This window comes from Borostomias antarcticus (genome assembly GCF_949987555.1).
Source record: "Borostomias antarcticus genome assembly, chromosome: 5".
In the NCBI taxonomy this organism is placed as follows: domain Eukaryota; kingdom Metazoa; phylum Chordata; class Actinopteri; order Stomiiformes; family Stomiidae; genus Borostomias; species Borostomias antarcticus.
The window spans coordinates 5,629,045-5,649,096 of record NC_140238.1 but is presented as its reverse complement, the minus strand read 5'-3'; the positions used below and the strand labels follow the sequence as shown (position 1 = coordinate 5,649,096).

The 20,052-nt window shown below is 45.1% G+C and overlaps 1 protein-coding gene across 2 annotated transcripts in view; it reads right to left on the bottom strand.

Annotated features, from left to right (window-relative positions):
* LOC311308913 (palmitoyltransferase ZDHHC14-like) overlaps positions 1-19,770 on the bottom strand; it is a 69,896-nt gene extending 50,126 nt beyond the window's left edge. The window contains exons 1-2 of one of the 2 annotated variants that reach the window (XM_084437995.1): positions 19,295-19,770; positions 18,134-18,426 (exon numbers count right to left, since the gene is read on the bottom strand). In XM_084437995.1, the coding sequence (XP_084294121.1) occupies positions 18,134-18,372 (239 nt within the window). In that variant the 5' untranslated portion in view covers positions 18,373-18,426; positions 19,295-19,770. The remainder of the gene's footprint in view (positions 1-18,133; positions 18,427-19,294) is intronic. The other variant, XM_084437996.1, reaches the window with a different exon arrangement.
* Between the last annotated feature and the right edge of the window lie 282 nt (positions 19,771-20,052).

Genomic DNA, 20,052 nt, shown 5'->3' with positions numbered 1-20,052 from the left:
CAATGCAATCGGACAATGTAGGCTAATATAAGTAGTTAGGCAAATAAACTAATCCAGCACACATTAGTGCATAGAAAATTCAACAGAATTAAGGAAATTAAGCCCCAAATTTCCTCGGGGAGGATCCTCAGACCCCCCCACTTGAAGCACCACCTCCGCCTCATTTTGAGCCAGGAAAAACCCTGCGTACGTGTGAATATCAAAAGGAGCTGCCTCCGTCCAGATGGCAACACCCTGGGAGGGCGTCCACATCCGCTGGGCTCTGCCAGGAGCCTCCATCCCCAACGCCACCCACCACCAGCAACCTGACCGAGCCATAATAGGGGTTGACATTTGGGCTCAGGCATTCTGCTGGAGGGCATGTGTGGGTGATCCAAAAACTGAAGCCTACAGTAGGAGAACAGAGACGGTAGCTCCGGTACTTCTGGCTGTAGATACATTTCTGCCCAGGGTACTGAGCTTATCTGCTGATATCAGCAGCTACCAATACAGAATTTTCAGAGCCAGTATCCAGTATAATGGTAAATGGACTGCACTTATATAGCGCTTTTCCACCTTAGCGCCACTCAAAGCGCTTTACAATGGCCTCTCATTCACCCATTCACACAGCAATGGCAGCAGCTGCCATGCAAGGTGCTAACCTGCTCATTGGGAGCAATTTGGGGTTAGGTGTCTTGCTCAAGGACACGTCGACATGTGGACAGTCGGAGCTGGGATTCGAACCGCTGACCCTTCGATCATTGAACGACCCGCTCTACCAACTGAGCTACAGCCGCCCCACGGTATAACCAATGTACGTATTCCGAAACTGGTTGACGTTACGCCAGTACTTTTGAGATGACATGATCTAACGCTTGGAAGATGACTAACCACAGGCCAAGGGAAAACTCAAGACAAAATGACAGACATTTAGGGATGAGGTCTTGTGTGACTGCATGTGCTCAGCATGTTGGCCCGCTTCCAGGGCAGTGAGGGCACACCCTGCCCTTCCCGTCGGTGGGGCAGATGGCAGCTGGGTGCCAACATGGGGGACTCTGCATTCTGTGGCGTGGCATTAATGCCAGGACTGGGCAGTGCTAGCCCCATGCAGTGCCAGGCAGATTATATGCCAATAGTTAGGTCAGCCACCATACAAAAATCTGGCCTCATTACTGCTAAGAGTGAGAAGAGAGGCTGGAAATGCCTTGGGTAGGCCTTCAGAAACTAAAGCTAATGAAATAAGGTTTTGTCTACTATACCATTATTCATCTCAAATCTTACACAGGCCTGGATGTAATGCAATATTTTGTAGATAAAGAAAGCTTATCTCACACAGGCCTAATACACTGGTATCATGGTTGTTAATTCATTTCATGTTGAAACTAACATCACTTACGCTTACAAACAGTCCTGCAGGGCCTTGCAGGGGTACTGATCTCGATCTAGTTTTTGGTAAATGTGTCCGTCGAGTGGCTCTACTCTCCGTGTTATCTCAGCGGAGAAGAGAGGCGCATGTGAGAGAGGAGGTAAACATGAGAGGAGCAGTGGTGGACAGAGAGGTTCAATACAGTCTGGGACATCAGCAGGGGATCGTGAGTTGGGGGGGGGGGGGGGGGGGGGGGTTGATAGAAATTAAATAACGCTGTGCTGTCTTGCTGATTCTTGTTCTGCCAGACACAGACAAGTGTTCTCAACTGGCAGGCGGTCCTAATGGACTTGGACATAGGGTGCAGTGTGTGCACAAAACTGACAACGGTGGACAAACACTTGGCATTCATCAAGCATGCTGATCAACAGAGAGGCAGCTTACTGGCTAGGTGACACAAATCATTTTCTAACCGAGGCTCTCGGACAGGTTTGGGTTCCCTCTCTGTTCCCTATGGAGTTCTCCTCCCCCATCACGGTCTCACAGACGGGTTTGGGTTCCCTCTCTGTTCCCTATGGAGTTCTCCTCCCCCATCACGGTCTCACGGACGGGTTTGGGTTCTCTCTCTGTTCCCTATGGAGTTCTCCTCCCCCATCACGGTCTCACGGACGGGTTTGGGTTCTCCCTGTTCCCTATGGAGTTCTCCTCCTCCATCACGGTCTCACGGACGGGTTTGGGTTCTCTCTCTGTTCCCTATGGAGTTCTCCTCCCCCATCACGGTCTCACGGACGGGTTTGGGTTCTCTCTCTGTTCCCTATGGAGTTCTCCTTCCCCATCACGGTCTAACGGACGGGTTTGGGTTCTCCCTGTTCCCTATGGAGTTCTCCTCCCCCATCACGGTCTCACGGACGGGTTTGGGTTCTCTCTGTTCCCTATGGAGTTCTCCTCCCCCATCACGGCCTCACAGACGTGTTTGGGTTCTCTCCCTGTTCCCTATGGAGTTCTCCTCCCCCATCACGGTCTCACGGACGGGTTTGGGTTCTCTCTGTTCCCTATGGAGTTCTCCTCCCCCATCACGGTCTCACGGACGGGTTTGGGTTCTCTCTCTGTTCCCTATGGAGTTCTCCTCCCCCATCACGGTCTCACGGACGGGTTTGGGTTCTCTCTGTTCCCTATGGAGTTCTCCTCCCCCATCACGGTCTCACGGACGGGTTTGGGTTCCCTCTCTGTTCCCTATGGAGTTCTCCTCCCCCATCACGGTCTCACGGACGGGTTTGGGTTCTCTCTGTTCCCTATAGAGTTCTCCTCCCCCATCACGGTCTCACGGACGGGTTTGGGTTCCCTCTCTGTTCCCTATGGAGTTCTCCTCCCCCATCACGGTCTGTGCTGTCCCTGGTCATCTCCCTCTTATATTCTCACCAGGTCTTGTGGATGCCCCTCTGTGTCCTGCAGACCACCCTGTGTCCGGTAGAAGCCCCCCTGACCGCTGTAAAGATCCAGTGTGGCTAATCTTGTCTTCCTCTCTCCTCCCTTGTGTCTCTCCCTCTTGTCCTATACCAAGGTCCCCTTCCCCCCTATTCCCGGTCAAGGTCCTCCTAAAGTCCCCATATCTCCTGGAGAGGCCCCCCTACCATCCGTGTGTCCAGATCCATCCCACTGTGTCGCCAGCTGTCTCTATCAAGTCATCTGCCCCCCCCCCCCCCCCCATATTTAATTTACTCTATATTCCATAGGAGCCTGTCTGCGAAGTGCTTACTGTGAAACTGTAGAAACAGCTAACAGGATCAGATTAAACCACGACATTTCTCTGAAAACAGTCATTTTCATCACTTATTATGAGATACACTTAAATATCCTATTATGGACTACAGGGATAGCTAGCACAAAATGGCCTACGGTGTAGGTAACATCTCTGTAACTATTTATCTTAAGATATATGTCCATCTGCCCTTTGCTCTCTGTAAAGCGCATTGTGTTGCCTCTGTGTATGAAATGCGCCGTACAAATAAAGTTTGATTCGATCTCGCTCAATCCCCCCCCGTGCACTGGATCATGCTGTGGATCTGAATCCATCACCGTGACCACATCCCAGGGGCAGAGGAGGGAGCTACTGTACAGCCCATCTCCCTCATAACAACCCTCCAACCGTGACCCTAACTTGTTGCGCTGGGCAGTAGAGCATGACCAGTTTGATTGGGAGTGAATTTCTGACCTCTACCACACAGTGGGCTAAGCATTCCGCACATTCACTCTTAGCCTATTCCTTTTGACTTGAAATAACCCATTCCATTTTGTAGCCTATTATATGCACATGATGCTAGAATACCTGAGAGAATACCAGACTGCACCCTTGAGGCAAGGAAGGCACACTGTCTGCCTCAGATGAGTCCTGCTATCATGCAGTTCAATGTGAATTTAATGAGAGCTGGTCTCACACAGCATTTAAAGCAAGAACAGCAGTTCCTAACAAAACAATTGCCCTTTAGTTTGGAGGCATAGGTGAGGAAAGACAAAAGGGCAAAATTGCACTTGTTCTGTCATGATTTAGTGCCCAAGAAGGAACAGGATGTATTATTTTGAGGAGAGCTTGCCGGCAGGGAGGCGGGGGAGTGAGGCCGAATTCAGTCCATTTAGGCAGTGTCGAAGAGACAGTACACTAAAACACTTTGACAACAAAAGCCTTTAATCGTTGGCAGAGCCCAGCTTTTCACATCCTATATGGAGAGTTGAGAGCAAAAAAAATCAAACAAAGGCATCAGTGGAAACTAACTTCAAAGAAGAGAACTTCACAAACATGAGCGAACCCGAAACCCCACCACATCCCCATTTCAAAGGTGTTACCTTCAACGTTCTTGCAGGGACATACATACAGTACAATTGTCCATACTGTATTATGACTGTCTCTGTGATTAAATCCCACCTTTGACATGATATTGTCTCCTCTGAGTGTCTCTGCTTTAGGAAGCTAACAGAGCTAATCTAGGGTACTGAAGCATTCGGGGTCCATCACAAGACATGCAGGAAGGAAGACTCCCCACACACACACGCACACACAACTTCAGTTAAATATGAACCCCAAAAGACTTCACTTGGGCTGTGGGATTTGATTTCATCTGAGGGGTCTGGATCAGACAGAAAGCCTTGGGGAGTGACAGGTGCCTGACGCCGAAGAAAACCAAGTTAGCAGTCTGGCTTTAAAAATTTCAAGAGGAAGACTCCATCCAAATCCAAACGCAAACAAGTGAATGGATTCCCTTGTGGCTATCACTGGTGCCCTGGGCTGACTTCCAAACAAAAACAGCTTCTTCCCCACTGCCATCAGCCTCATGTCCCCCTGCTGACTCTATACCCTTTGCATCACTTGCACACGACCGCTGATTATACTACATACTGTATCACAACGGCACACACATTTTATAAATAAAACATCACATACATCACACTGCACAGCACACACACTGTATACTCTCACCACACTCCGTTCTGTTATATATTGTGTAGTTTGCATTTGTACTTTTTCGGATTTTTTTCTTTTTTGGGATACATTGTGTATTTCGTATTTACACTGTCCTGTCTTTGCATTGTCCTGCACCCTCTGTCTAATGTTGTCTCAGTGCATGCACTATCGACCTAAACAAATTCCTACTGTAGTATGTGTAAACCATATGGCAATAAACTAATCTGAATCTGCTGTACCAGTCCATTTAAATCGGAATAATCTGGCTGAAGACTGTGAAGCCAGACTGGAATTACAAATAGGGATAGGTATCGGGAACCGGTATTTTTTGGTACCGGTACGTCATTGGGGCATTACCGAAAAATCAATAAGCTCATGGACAAGTGGTGCTGCTATCAGTATTTAAAGCGTTCATTTAAAAACTCAGCCAACGCAGCGGGTATTCATCCTCTAATGATAACGAAGCTGCCGGTGTCAGGCGATTACTGTAGGTCGCCCCTGCAACCTCACGAAACACAAGTTTCTCATTCGGTATGTGAAGCAGTGCAGCGTGTTTGACTGCTTTAGCGAAGCGGCTAATGCTAAAGCTGGTGGCTCCGATAGCAATGCTGCAGCAGCAGATGAGCCAGGTTAAAGATGCAGGTCACACTTATCTTTATTATAAATAAATCTGTTATTGCCTCCCCAACGGGACCCCCCACCCCTCCTGAAAGACCCCGCAAAAAATAATTCCAACAATCGCAGACTTTAAGATTGCTAACATTTTTAGCATAAGTCAATGGACTTTAACATAGCGAAAATATTCATTGTGATTAGTGGACATTTTCTGACTGGGAGAGATGATGAAAGGAAAATGACTTGCACTCAATGGATCAGCCAGGGTTGCATAAACGTTTTTCAAGTTTCTGATTGATTTTGCTAGGGTACTATCAGCTACACATACCAGCCTAAACACTGATGAAATCAGCCCACTCATGATTAAATCATTAAAATACTCAACTAAACTGCAGTACAAAAGGTCACACTTGTAATCAACAAAGGAGCAGGAGAAAAAAGTTGCTCATTTGGACAACAAGAGAGGTGATGCGACTGCTTGCCTCTGCACACGCGTCTTCAACGTGTGTCATCAAGTCGCCTTTTTTTATGGCTTTTCTTTTGAATGGCTCGAGATCTACCAGCATAGACTCTGCAACCTACTGGTCGATCGCGAGCGACGTATTGGGCACCCCTGCTGTAGGGAGATGACCACAGCCCTTAACCCCTGCTACCACCCCCCTTCCAGAGGGACACTATCAGACACCCTCATACCTGCTTGGCATGCAGTTGAAAAGAGAAACATCATAGGTTAGCTTGCCAATGTGTACAAAGTTGCCATAATCAGCGATGGCTGGACAAGTATCACACAGGATCACTATATTACAGTGACAGTCCACTATCTAAATGAAGACCAACTGAGACAGAAAGTCATCGACCCAGGCAGTGTATGAGTCTCAAAGTGGTAGAGTAGTATTGATAAGTATCGGTATTGATAAGCAATATAGGTATTGATACCGGTATCGATGTAGGGATGGGTATCGATACCCATCTCTAATTACAAATCTTCAGTAAAACAAAAATCCATGTCCACTGTCAGTACTAAAGCCACATAAATCTGCCCATTTATTCTGTCCTGCATTCAGTCTGACTGGCAACACGTCATACTGATGAATCCAACAATTACAAGCACTAGTGTGAAACACTTTATACTTGTATTGTATGAGGAAAGAAAACCTCCATTCCCTTATTTCAAAGCAAGGTCCGCATACCTCTCCTGTAATTTGTGCACATCTGACATGATCAAAACAGCCATGTTTTCTGGTCTTTGTCAACGGTTTATGATGCTCCTGTGTTACAAGGACAGCCATAGACAATTTGTCTGGCTCTTTCAAACTGTGAATTGATCAGAAAAAAAGCAGACAGACCTTGAGAGGCCTTTGTTCTCATATGCTGCTCAGTATTGAATTCCACACCACTTAAGGGCCTCAAATCTAATTCAGAAACATAACAGAGATGCACATCAAAAAAAGTTTTTCCACTCTTTGTCCTACGCTTGGTAAAAGCTAAAGTAAATGGCTGATATTTATTTGTTCTTTTATGTAAATCGAAAACAGAACTATTCAAAAAAACAAGAGGAACATTAATGGTGAGACTTCACACTAGATGCCACAATTTTACATTGATAATGACATCTTATTGTAAACCTTAGTAAAGAACATCAGAACTCAATCCATGAAGCGGTTTTCAACTCTATCTTCCAAAGTGCCCTTGTAGTCACAGAAACCGAATGTCAGGCTCTGTCTCCAGACAAATGCTGAGTGCTCTGACAACAGCCACAAGCCACAGCCTCTGTCATCACTTGTGTCACCTGGGGTGACATGTGACACAAATTGTAATGAGGAGGAGTCAATCAGGTGTGCGAGGGAGTGACAGTATGATGGAGACGGACAGTGCTCCCATGCTGAGGCCATTAGGGAGGACACAGCCGGATACATCAGTCCTTCACTCTCCTACATGGATCAATGGAGATACAAGGCTGCACTGCTGATCAAAAACACCAAGCCTGTTATTCAATCACTGGTCACGGAGATTACTGGAAAAAGAGAGATTTTTCAGCACTGAGCGATAGCTGAGCTAATGTTGATGATCGTGAGGATAGAAATATGGACCCCATTGATAACGGTGGACCACATTTCTGTTCCTCTCACAGTCCAAATTAAACACAGCCTTTAGAGGGTTTTTGTTGCCATGGAGACTACACTATCTGTTAGACATGGTGTATTTTGGAGACTATGGTTGCCCGGGAAATAACGACATGACTAAGCTAACAGCACTAGAAGGTGTGTGTGTGTGTGGGGGGGGGGGGGGGGGGGGCGGGGGCAGAACAAAACAAGGCCCAGATAGAGATTCAGCAGTATGTAGAAATTCATAAAAATTCTTTCATTCCAACAAACCATCCCAAGTCGAGGAAGGCAGGGTCCCTGAATTCACTCAGCTTTGATATTGAAATTGTGGAGGCAAAACACGATGGAAGTCATTACAGGGTAAGGAGACAATTTGGCTTGAGGTCTGGGTGGGGGATGTCCTTTTACGTAACTTCTATTGTGACATGGAATACTTCTGTACTTCTCAGCTATCACCCTCCAGAACATGTTTTTTTGTGTGGGCTAGGGGACATTAAAAAAATGGGTTATGGTTACAAAGACGACCTAACCACATAGTGTATACTACACAGAAAACTGGTAAAGACTGCTGATCTTAATCCTGTGAACTGTTTTATAAAGCCAACTTGTTAGTTGTTGGGGCAGTTAGGGGCAAACTTAACTTCTCAGACCACCAATTAGTTCCAACGTCCAATAGTGATCTAACACTACTGTCAAATTGCCTCATGCAAACTACAGAGTATGATTCGCAATTTTAAAAAGAAAAGAAAAGGTTAAGCCTTAAAATAGCACAATGCTCCTGTAGGAAAGTGCTCTGAGAAATCAACTAAAATGTCCAACTGTGGGATACTGTTCTGCCTCAAATGAAGTTATGACAGAAAATTCAAAATAGAGAATATCAAAATAAACAAACATATAATGGGCCAAAGATCATATTCAGTAGAGGAAAGGGTAATGCCTTGGCTCGTGTTATTTGTAATAGGATGACTGTGTAGGGAACAACACATCATGTTGATGGCAACAGCTACACAAAGGTCCATCTGGAGCAAAAACATTCCTTCGGTATTTTCAGGATGAGAATACAGGATGAAAAGAGAGAGCTAATTTCCCTCTTATAGGACTCATGTCCACCATCCAGTGAAAGAATTCTTACGTTAGTCAGGGAGACTGGGATGGTGACACTGTGTAGAAGAGGGTAGATTAGCCTTGAGAACCATTGGTTCTCGAGCCTAGTGGCCCATAGGGCAGGAGCCTATCTCCTGGTTCCTTGCGTGAGGCAGCTTGATGTACAAGTACACCCCCTGGACATGACGCTAGTATGTCGCAGGGACTCACCCCCAATCCAGCCCTTGATGATGAGTGCCAAGCAGGGAGGCATTGGGTACCATTTTTTTTTAATAGTCTTTGGTATGACTCGGCTGGGGATCGAACCCCCAACCTCCCCATCTCAGGGCAGACACTCTAACCACCAGTGCCCTCTCAAATAATTTTTGAAAGAACTGATCTTGTGACCTATTCAAGAAGTTGCACAACTTTTAATATAAACTTTATGACACTGTTATTGATGGCTGGCAAGCTACACCATGACAGACAACCATAATGAATAAAGCATTATGGACTATGGAACTTTGCCTGACTGATTCTCAGGGGCAGAATGGAGCTTTTGTTGAGGTTACAGCCCTCAATTATATAAGGATGTGCAAGTCATCCGGGGGTGACGACAATGGGCCAAGCCTATTCTAGTCAGACACACTTAATGATTATAATGAGAGGAGGCACCAAACCTGACAAAGGACCTAGTGATGGGAGACGAATCCTGCTGCTCTTAGCATTGTGCCCACCACAGCACAAGCATGTCTTCAATTAGGATGTATCGAAAAAGAATGCTGAAAGTAAAATATTTGTGCTGGAAACCAGGATATCGGCAGTTTTGTACAGTCTACTAAGTTTTCAGAGGATTCTGAAGGGGAAAAGTTGAAAAATTACTTAACGTGAGGCCTCATAACCCCTAAAAACAATGATTTTAAGCATCATTAAAATGGGCTTAAAATGGAGAACTGATGATAAACCGCCCAAGGATCCAGTCCAGTAACCCCTGCAAGTTTTAGGACTGGTTTATGATCTTAAGTCGGTTTCCATATCTCACTCCAAGAATGAAATCACACCATGTCATTAATTTAATTTTGCATGGCAGCCCTTTTCCATTGTTATACTGTCCACGCCCTCAACTTTAGAAGCCAAAACCAGCCTGCCTCAATGACTACCGCCCGGTAGATCTCACCTCCGTGGTGATGAAGTGCCTGATGAAGTACATTACATAGGACGAATAAAATGAATCTTTAGGGCCAAATTGCTTGCATGCAGTAACTGTGTATAACACACACACACACCTTGAGTTGATCTGTGTGTTTGACATTGACATTGTGTATTATTAGGCTACATTGACCTACTTTACAAGGAGAGAAACATTCCACCTGTAAAATGATATTTCCCCCTTCTCAAATGAACAGTGCCTACGTAAAAAGAAAAGGTAAGCCCATAGAGTCCTCTCAGCTTTCACTTCTTCCACAGCTCTTTCTCTGATTGACGTCACTGAACCCTAGCTGTGTGGGCTTACAATAGTAATTGGTGAGGCAAATGTTAAATCTGGTAGCTTCAGCCTCAGTCTGTCTAGCCTAATTGTTTGGAACTTTCTTTATCCACAAGTACTGTGAAAATTATCCCTAATCTACATGCACATTATTCTGTGATTGACTACCACAGAGATTGTGACTACCACGGAGGATGAATAGGACTGGTTAGGCCAAAGGATTTGGGCTTGCCATGTTCTCTGAGACGAAGGTGTCCATTACAGCCGTGTGTGGGCTATCAAATCAGAGAAAGGCTGAGGCAGGTTCAGTTTTAACATGATGGGATTAGAGTACAAAATGTACTGGCATTTGAGAAATGCTGGTCTAATCCATGACAAACAATAGCCTAAATCATAATCGGCCAGTCAAAAGGTTATTTCGGGAAAGTAATATAAACCAAACTGACAGTTCATTTCGCAGCATAATCAGCCTCCATATCCTAAGTATATTAAGTAGCCTATCTAAACTAAGGCATCAAGTGAGTTGTCACACTATGCCTAATGAATGGGGATTATCACTAGCATGTTAGCTGCTGGTGGGGTCACCACTTGAAGCAGTGGGGAGAGCAGACAGTGGCCCTACCATGTGCCACTCACAGCGGAACGGACCCAGAGGGTGACCTCCAGAATTCCCAAGTACTGCCGGGAGACCCAGGAAGACAGCTGCCTCTTCCTCACAGCAGGAATGGAGGAGGAAGCGGTCTGTTCCCAGCAGACGCCCTGTCGTGTGAGATCCTGTCAAGCTTTCTGAAGTGATCGGGAAATGAATGAGACGCTGTGCGTGATTGACAGGGCAGCGGTAGATTACAGGCTACGTGGGTGAAAAAACAACAAAGACTAATACAGACCATATCATATAAATTGTGGGGGGGCACTAAAGCTAATTCCACTTTAATTGGATTTGGACACCTTAATCAATTTGTCTCACACAAATTGGCTGAACATCAAGTTTTAGTTTGATAGCTTTTCCCCCAAAAAACAAGGCACTGACTATCGTTACGGCGGCCGATACCGATTTCAAGCATTTTAGCCATAAATACGTATTTGATATTCGAACACCTTAAGAATAGACTGTGCCTAAAAAAACAAGCTCTCAGACTGTGCAGATACACAAATGCTGCGTTGGGAAAATCAATCCTATGCAGACTGAAAAGGTACTATTCAGTACCTGTGTGCACATCACTGCTCATCTGACGACGCCACCGACTCGGGAACGGATGAGGGGAAATGTAGTCTAGTGTTACAGCTGGCCACTGTATCCTGTGTGCTGCATACCCATATGGGCATGTAGAGTAGAGTTTATTTGGGTTTAGGAGTTTGCAATAACTTTCAATTTTAAAGCTTTGATTCTGTCTCACAGATTTAAATGACGTGTTTACGTCCCACGCTGACATCTTGACTCCAGCGTATCTACCGCCAGCAGACCGTTTCCTGTCTTCCACTGCCTCGGTCTCAACGTCTGGTACCAACATGTGAGATAAAGCTCTTCTACAACTCAGTTATACAGCCACACGGAGAGAGCCAAAAACACCCTCTGCTTTCCAGATCAGCATCTAGGCCTACATAATACAACTCAATTACCCAATTACTCTGTCAGCTCCCTGGCTTTTACTTAACTATCAAGAGACCACAAAGAGCAAGGCCTCACCCCTCTACGACATGAAACAACACAGTTAAATGGTGAAGGACCCAGCACAAACAGCATGAAGGAACTTTAGCCTCATTGATAGATACTGTAGCCAAATGTAACAGGGTTGAGCTCAGCAGTTTCATTAGGGTCTAGGCCAGGAGGTCAAAGGACAACAAAACAAGTCAGAGATGCTAAATCAAAGCTAGTTCCACCACTACAGCCATGAACACCAAACTACAATGTTTTCAGTAGGAAAAAAATACCCTTAAAAACAGGAACTGGAGGAAGGCAATTAAAAGTCAATCAAGGTTTCAATTGAGGACTTTCTCTAAGTGCTTTGGGGAACAGTGCCAAGTGAATTATGACCACCATTTCTTGTTGATAGAGAATCCACAGCGAGCCAGGTAAGCGTGTTCATTAACCTGGTCACACAATATTTCTTACGTACATCAATTGAGTCTCTCAAGATCTACCTACTCATCTTGCCTTGTGCAGCCTGCATTAATCACAACAATAAACCAACCCAGAGGTTGACACCTCTCCCACTAAAACCCATTCCGATGCCTAATGTTTTATCATTGTTCGGAATGATAAGCGTAGGTCTTTTATCATCTGCAGTGGTGGCTATGTGGCAGTATCTTCACAGCTAAACCCATCATCGGGTGTCCTCTTGATTGATACCACCACCAAAGTCCACCTTACTCTCCCTCTGGAACCTGTGCACTATGTAAGAGGCAGGCAATGAATACACTCGGATCTACTATAAGAAAACCCAAGAAATCTATCTTTATGCTTAACGTCTTAGTCTGTAATTAAACTATTTCCCTTTGAAGTCAAGCTGAGGGGTTATTTTGTTCAGGCATCAGAAACATAACGCCAAACGGACATAACAGGGTATGGAGACATAGTCCCACCCACACTGCTACTGTTTTAGATGAGTCCACTTTCTGAATAGCCTGCTGAATAAAACTGGGTGAATATGGACACGAACAGAAACTGCATTTGTAAGACACAATGGAAATGATCAAGCAAGCGAGCTAGCCATTAGCAAGTTAATATGGAGCATTACTGAAAGGTCCATTAATTACTGGGGCTTAGAGAATTAAAACACAAGCCAGCCTTGATGGCCTTTAACACAGGACATTCATTACTTTTTAATCTATATGGACTCAAGGCTTTGTCAGCAGTGCCGTTAATTGCTTTCTCATTGTATTTGATGGGTCAGAGTGTGAACCTACTCTTCAATCGGCAGGTTGCACACAGAAAGCTGTGTTGCTCTAAGGACGTTTTCTCATGGGGTCAAGATTTGCTTGTGTTTTCCAGTCATCCCCATGACAGTGGAGCAAGCCCGGCAACACTAAAGTGGCGTGTGTGCATGTGTGTGAAAACCTTCCAAATTTAGAGGATTTGGGGGAGGGGATTTCAGATCAAAATTGGTATGCAGCAATGGCTAGGATACATACAACCTCCATTGGTGTGATCCAGTTCAAAATACTGCATAGACTGGCCCAGTTTTATCCAGAATATGGTCCAAACTGCCAAAGGTGTAGCCAAGGCCCAGCAACCCTGTCCCACATGTTCTGTTCCTGCTCAAAATTGAGACGATTCTGGGACAAGATTTTTGAAACATTCTCAGTCACATGCAACAAGACCATAGACCCAGAGCCCAGAGTAGTTAAGCAATATTTGGTGTGGCTCAGAAGGACCTTGGTCTCTCTCGAGCCCAAGTACGGAATTCTGTAAAGTATGGCAAACATGGATTATTACAATAATGTTTACATTCCAAGGACTGCCACTTAGTGTCTGTATCCGACCTTTACTAACTTTGAAGAACCGCTGTCATCTGCATGTCCATTTATTTTATTTGTATTTATTTGTTTTACTACAGTATGTGACCTTGTCCATCACTTTTCTTTTTGCTACAGTATATGTAACACAAGTAGCAATATTGCCATTGTCAGCATCTTTTCTTTTTCTGGAGGGTAGCCAGTCTCCCGGGGTTGGTGTTCTGTGGTTGTCTGTTGTTCCTATGTTCCTAAACTGGACTCTGATTGGACAGGACAAATTTTGGCCGAGATGAATTTTGTCATCAGACCTAAACCCGCCCGGCGTAGCTCTTTGTACTTCAAATTCCTCAGAACCAACACTGATTGGCAAGATCGTTATCTGATCTGGCACAAACGGATCTCTATGGAGAGTATCCAGACTGATTGGCGAGAGAAACAGAATGTGAGCTCGCAAAATCCGGATGGTCTCACCAGGCTCACAACAATAAATTGGCGACAGAATTTGCTGCTCGTGAAAATACAACTTTGGATTGTGAGATCAGTCCCATCAGGCACTGGGTATTAGGGCTGGGAGTCCGAACTTCGGGATTCGAATATAATTCGAATATTGACAGAAATACTGGTATTCGAACGAATATTAGGCAGCCCTTAATATTCGAACCTGTTATAGGCATAATTTTTTGTAAATGTGTTGGCTAGCAAACGTTGCTTTTGATTCAGATTCAGAGGGTTTTTCACGCCTGGTGAAGTTGCAATCGCGAGCTCATTAGCAAGGCTATTGGACACCTGGGCTCCTGTAGGAGGTGACGTTAGTTAGCACGCGTTCCAGGCAACCCGTAACTCGTGTTTTTCCGACCTCCTACACGTGAAAATGCTCTGGAATGGCAGTCAAACCCGTAACTTCTGGTGCGTTCGTTTATAACTGGGAGGTGGCAAATTGCGACTTGCTACTAGGAATGATTAAATAAAACGCCGCATGAACTCGCACTTCCTCGTCGCAAATTCGGATATGTTTCTCAGCCCCCAGTTGCCGGCTGACGTCAATATCATATCATCATCATATCATTCGCTATAGCTCGAATGCACACAGGTCGGAGGTAGGTATTTTGCCACTTGCGACTTGCCACCTCCGACCACAAACGAACGCACCATTCCCACCCGTGAACTGTACCATGGATGTATTAATAGAATACATCATTGCTTATCGATATTGCCTATGATACAATGCCCACTAGTGGACAGAATGTGCACAACTTTATTTTAATACCTAGGTAGGTCTTTCTGTAAGAATTTAATGGTAAAAATATTATTAATAATAATTCGAATATATTCGAATATTAATATTAATAAATAAACGAACTTCGAATATGATTTTGGGGCAAAAGTCCCAGCCCTACTGGGTATCTGTTCACCCAAAGACAGGCTGGGGCTGGGTAGCTGCACCAGCTGCTCAATGGGATGATTTACATAATCAGTGCATTTCAACATGATGAGAAAGGAAAAGGTAAACAAATGAACCTGATGTGAGTCATTGAGCCTGATGTGAGTCTGGGGGTTGTTATAATTATTTCCCACTGTTTTTATGTTGGATACATAACCTTTCCTGATGAGGGACTGACAACTGGGGGACCAAATCATCTTGTACCAGATTTGGTGTGTCCCTCAACTCCATCTCAGTCGTCCCTAAACTCCTCAGCCGTCTTAGTGCTTCTCTTCATCTTCAGCTGGCTTGGAGACCTTGGCTAAACCTCCTCTGCATTGCCTACTTTACGGCAAAGCAAAACTGCTGAGCTTTTAGTCGATCCTAATTGCATGCTTAAGGAGGTTTATGAAGGGCTGCCAGCCAGTCAGTATGGCACACACTTAGGAACTATTTCCTAACAGATGCTAAGAGCTAGGTGTGTGTGTGTGTGTGTGTGTGCGCGCCCACGTGTAACAACAAGATCCAGCTAGCCATTGCTTCCCTCTCTCCCACCAAAACTACATGGATCATGAATCTTCAGTCTTGCCTGAAACACACTTTTTTCAATAGACATGGATCCTGTTCAGCTCAGTCCTCAGATCTGAGATTTTAATAGCTTTATTTTATTTTTATTTTATTTTTAACCTAGCTAATAAACAAAACACACTTACTCTAGTTGTATTTCCATGATGCATATTACTGTTCAGCAGCTTAAGAGAACCAGTCTACCTTGTTACTGTGGTGAAACAAAGAGATGGCACATAGGACAGGAACACTGAGGGATTGTGAGAAGCCAACCACAGAAACAAAGCCTACACTCTTTCTGACTCCAACACATACACGCACGCACGCAAACAACCCCTGCAGATGAGTCATCCGTTACAAAAATACCCCGGAATACACTGTTCATTTTCTACCCTGTGCATAAACTTGACTACGCATACAATCAAGACATGCACGTGGTTGATATTAGATATAGGCTAGCGCCTAGAGACTTTATCTTGACAACAATGTGGCAAACAAACTAAAAGGGATCTGCATCTCTGGCACGGAACTCGAGGAGCGAGACAAAGCAATCCCAATAACAACCATACTTGTCTGAACAACATCAACGAGCCTAATACAAGACCTCTGTGCTCTTAACGGTAGTGATCCAGGGTCTGGTGATTTGCTGCAGGTCCAGACAGATTCTGCACAGACTCTTGCAGCTCTGTTTTCTTTTGTCCACATCTCTTTCCTCTAAAGACAGATTAACAAAGAGCCCCACGCTCCGCCATCCATCAACATGGACAACGTCAAACACACGCACACTCCCAGCTAGTCAATTCATTCCTGAAATGACATAGACTGTCTTAAAAAGAAGGATGCGTTTAGTCAAGGCCGATACGTTTTCACTCATCTTATTGTGAAACACAAAAAAACTGTCATGGAGCCTCACCAGTATCTAGGCTTCAAAGATTTGCCTGGGTAAACTTGCTAGACAAGGGATGTGTGTGTGTGTGTGTGTGTGTGTGTGTGTGTGTGTGTGTGTGTGTGTGTGTGTGTGTGTGTGTGTGTGTGGTGGAGGGGGGTGGAGTTGCGACAACAACATAGTCTATGGCTCTGACCTCATCACACTGGGCCTCTGGGTGAGTCTTTAGTCCAGTCATCAGTGACCGACTTCCCAATGTTATACAAGAGACGTTACACTCCAAGTCAAGTATGAGCCCCAACGTCCTCAGGCTTTTGAAGAAACAGCAAACTTTTTACCTTGATTAACCTGGCTATGCTTTCAAGACAAATAGGAATGACATCGATTCGTAGCATTACTGCAAGCCCCAAGCGCCGATGGATCAGAAGTAGGCTATGCAATTGTGCTGAGTTTAGAAAAACACATCCAATCGAAATACGTTACACTTAATGACAACAAAAGCTCAATGAGCGAGGTCTGCTGACTGTCTCCCTATCAGATGACGTCTCTGGCTCTCAGCTGAGGGGAGAGAGAGAGGGGGGCTGGGACGGCCAGGTCGGGGGGCACAGTGAGGAGCCAGGACGAGGGGCTCGGTGATGGTACCGTGTTCCTGTAAACTGTCTCTTGTAGTCATAACAAACACAGGACGACACCGCGGCTCCACTCACCAGGCAGGGGGCAGGAAATTAAACTCACGAAGGGGGTATCGTCAGGAAGCATCTGGCATCCTCCAGGTGTGTGACCGTGCTCGCTGTTTCAAACAGGTCAACAGGCCTTTTTCACTTTCATCTGTACGTAGCCTAAGCCTGGAGAGTCAACTGTTCCATAGTAACGGAACTGATTGGATTGTTCAACACTAATGACATCTCATTACAACAACCCTTGATCTTAGGTTGTGTCAGTCTCTGGTGATCACAGGAATGGGACCAAGGTCACACTGCCTTGATGAGGTGTTGCAGGCAGGGGTCACTGTTAATAGGACTGAGGGGTTATATATAATGACAGGCATTACTAGTGGATGGGATAAGACAGCACCAATAGAAAACTGACAGAAGTCAAGCGGGTCACAGAGATAAAGCAACCTAACAATGTTTCTGCAGCTTAGCTTTGGAGGGTAAAGATGTCTCAAGCAATTCACTATCTATCTGTCTTAGCACTACCTAGAGTACATGCAATGCCATGTTCTCAACTGGAGTGAATTGTTGAAGTTGGACGTGGAGCGAGACAGACAAAAAAGAGAGATTTGAAGTTCTGCATGGACATTTTACCATCATATTCAAATAAAGTTCTTTGGAAATAAGTGATCACCTCAAGCATGCATGCTTTCAACATGCATGATACAAAGCATGACAATTATGATTACAACAACCACACCATTTCCAAAGCAGCCACACAAGAGCTTCCAGAAACAATATACCCAGGTGCTAGGAGTATGTCTCAGTCAATAGGGGTGCGTTAAAAAAATGACTGTCATACTTTTCTGTGAGAATCACAATCAAGATGGGTCAGGATGTGACAATTCAAGGTGAAATGCACCTTGAGAGACAGTGAGTGACAAGCTCATCAACATAATACTGGCCACCACTGGATTATGAATAGTGACAGGTTGAACCATTAGCCCTCCTGACTCTAATAAGTGTAAACCGGGAGCTCTAAAACTAGACCAATACTTACTCGAATGCAAAGAAGAGTCCACTTGTAATCAGGATAAGGACGAGTGTGAGGTAGAATACCCCTGTCTGTTTGGCCATCATAATCCTCCCATTGCAGTAAAACCTATTCCGACCAGGGAAGGCTTCCCACTTCCTCTTCGGGGTTCTCTTCTTGTAAGGAGTCTCCATTGGGGTCGAGATGCGAGTGCTGATCTGACTATACTCGCACTCACGCATAGACTCAGACACCCCGAGATGCATCAATTGTCACGGCAGTTTTGTCCCGGTTGAATGCGTCTAGAAGCAGCAGCGCCACTGTAACAAAAATCGATAGAGATAGTTGTTGAGTCAGAGAGTTGTCATCTTCAATCCCTCTAGGATAGGGAACACAGTTAGCTACTACAAGATAACTAGCTAACGTATCATCAAGCAATAACAGCTCTTTCAAAATGATGGATTTGACAGCTGTCATAGACCAACCAGCTTTAATTCAAAGCTAGGACTAGTTAAGTCCCCTTGCACTTTCTCCATGCATGCTCTGAATTCTCTTTGCTTTATCAAAACTGCTATCTGAGTGTGTTTCAATTAACGTTGGTGCTAGGTTATATTAGGTGTGACATCTAGCTACTAGCTAGCAAGCTAAATGCTCATTAGCTGTTAGTTAACGTTACCAACCTCGGCAACCAGCTTGCCTAGCTGACTTTTCAACAGGTTTGGTTCAACCTAGCAAACGTAACTTGAACACCTTTCGGACAACATGGGAACCTGGCTAGCTATAGCCACCTATGGCCAGTTAGCTCAACACGAAAAGTCAAAGTCACATATGCTCATGAGTTTCAGCCAACACGCTCAAGTTAAGTTAGCTTAGCTAGCGTCACGTTAGCTAACCAGTTCACCTGTCTGGTAGTAACGTTAGGTAACCAGTTAACCTGTCTGGTAGTAACGTTAGGTAACCAGTTCACCTGTCTGGTAGTAACGTTAGCTAACCAGTTCACCTGTCTGGTAGTAACGTTAGGTAACGTCTAGGCTACCTTGCTTGCCCCAGCCAACTAGCTCATTTGTGACTGGCAAGAGAAGACAGTTTCCTGGGGTAACATTTGCAAACATCACCGAGGTGCTAGTGCTAGCTAACATGATTTCTCTGGGGAGGAAGGATGACCACCAGACAGTGACAGAGTCCTACCAGCAGCATTCTCCTCTCTCTCTCTCTCCGGACCTCGGCAGCACCAGAGGTCGACGGACCGGAGTGGTCACGTAAGAGCTACACCTTCCGCTGTCCAGGTTTACTGCGAGCTGGGGTCAAAACCAAGACTACCATTTTACTTAAAAGTCAAGGGCTACGAAAGGCTAAAGACTGGTAGTTGCGCAATAGTCCACTACTCGCTACTACTATCCAAGAAAACAAGAGGACGACATTCACACCACAATGAGCGACGGTTTTCAGACGAGCTTCATCTTTTCCGTTTCTGGCTGGTTTGTCGTCGCGGACGAGACTCCGAAAGAATAGAGAAACGCGTCTCCAAGCTACTGCGCGGTCAATATCCTGACATCCCGTTCATTCTGTGAAGTTGCAACATTTCCCAGATAGGCTGCTGGATCATATCTGGATATCCCAGTTCTTTAGAAATATTCACACTGTTCGGGTTGCCACCCTCAAGTTGCGCTGTTGCAACTCAACTACACCGTAACAACACAGCGAGGAGTCAACCCTTTCCCCCAATGAAGCTCCTCCCTCGTTTTGCATCACGATTCATGGTGCACATCTGCAACTATTTCATATCAATTTTTGGATACGGATTTGGGTAAATGAATCGCCGCATAAACTGTGCCATAATGAAAACACACTCTCCCTCTTCTTCAACGTCTATCTTTAAGGTGCATCACTCATCATGCAACTTGACTGAGGTCAATCAAACAAAGATATGGATGCATCATGTGCCC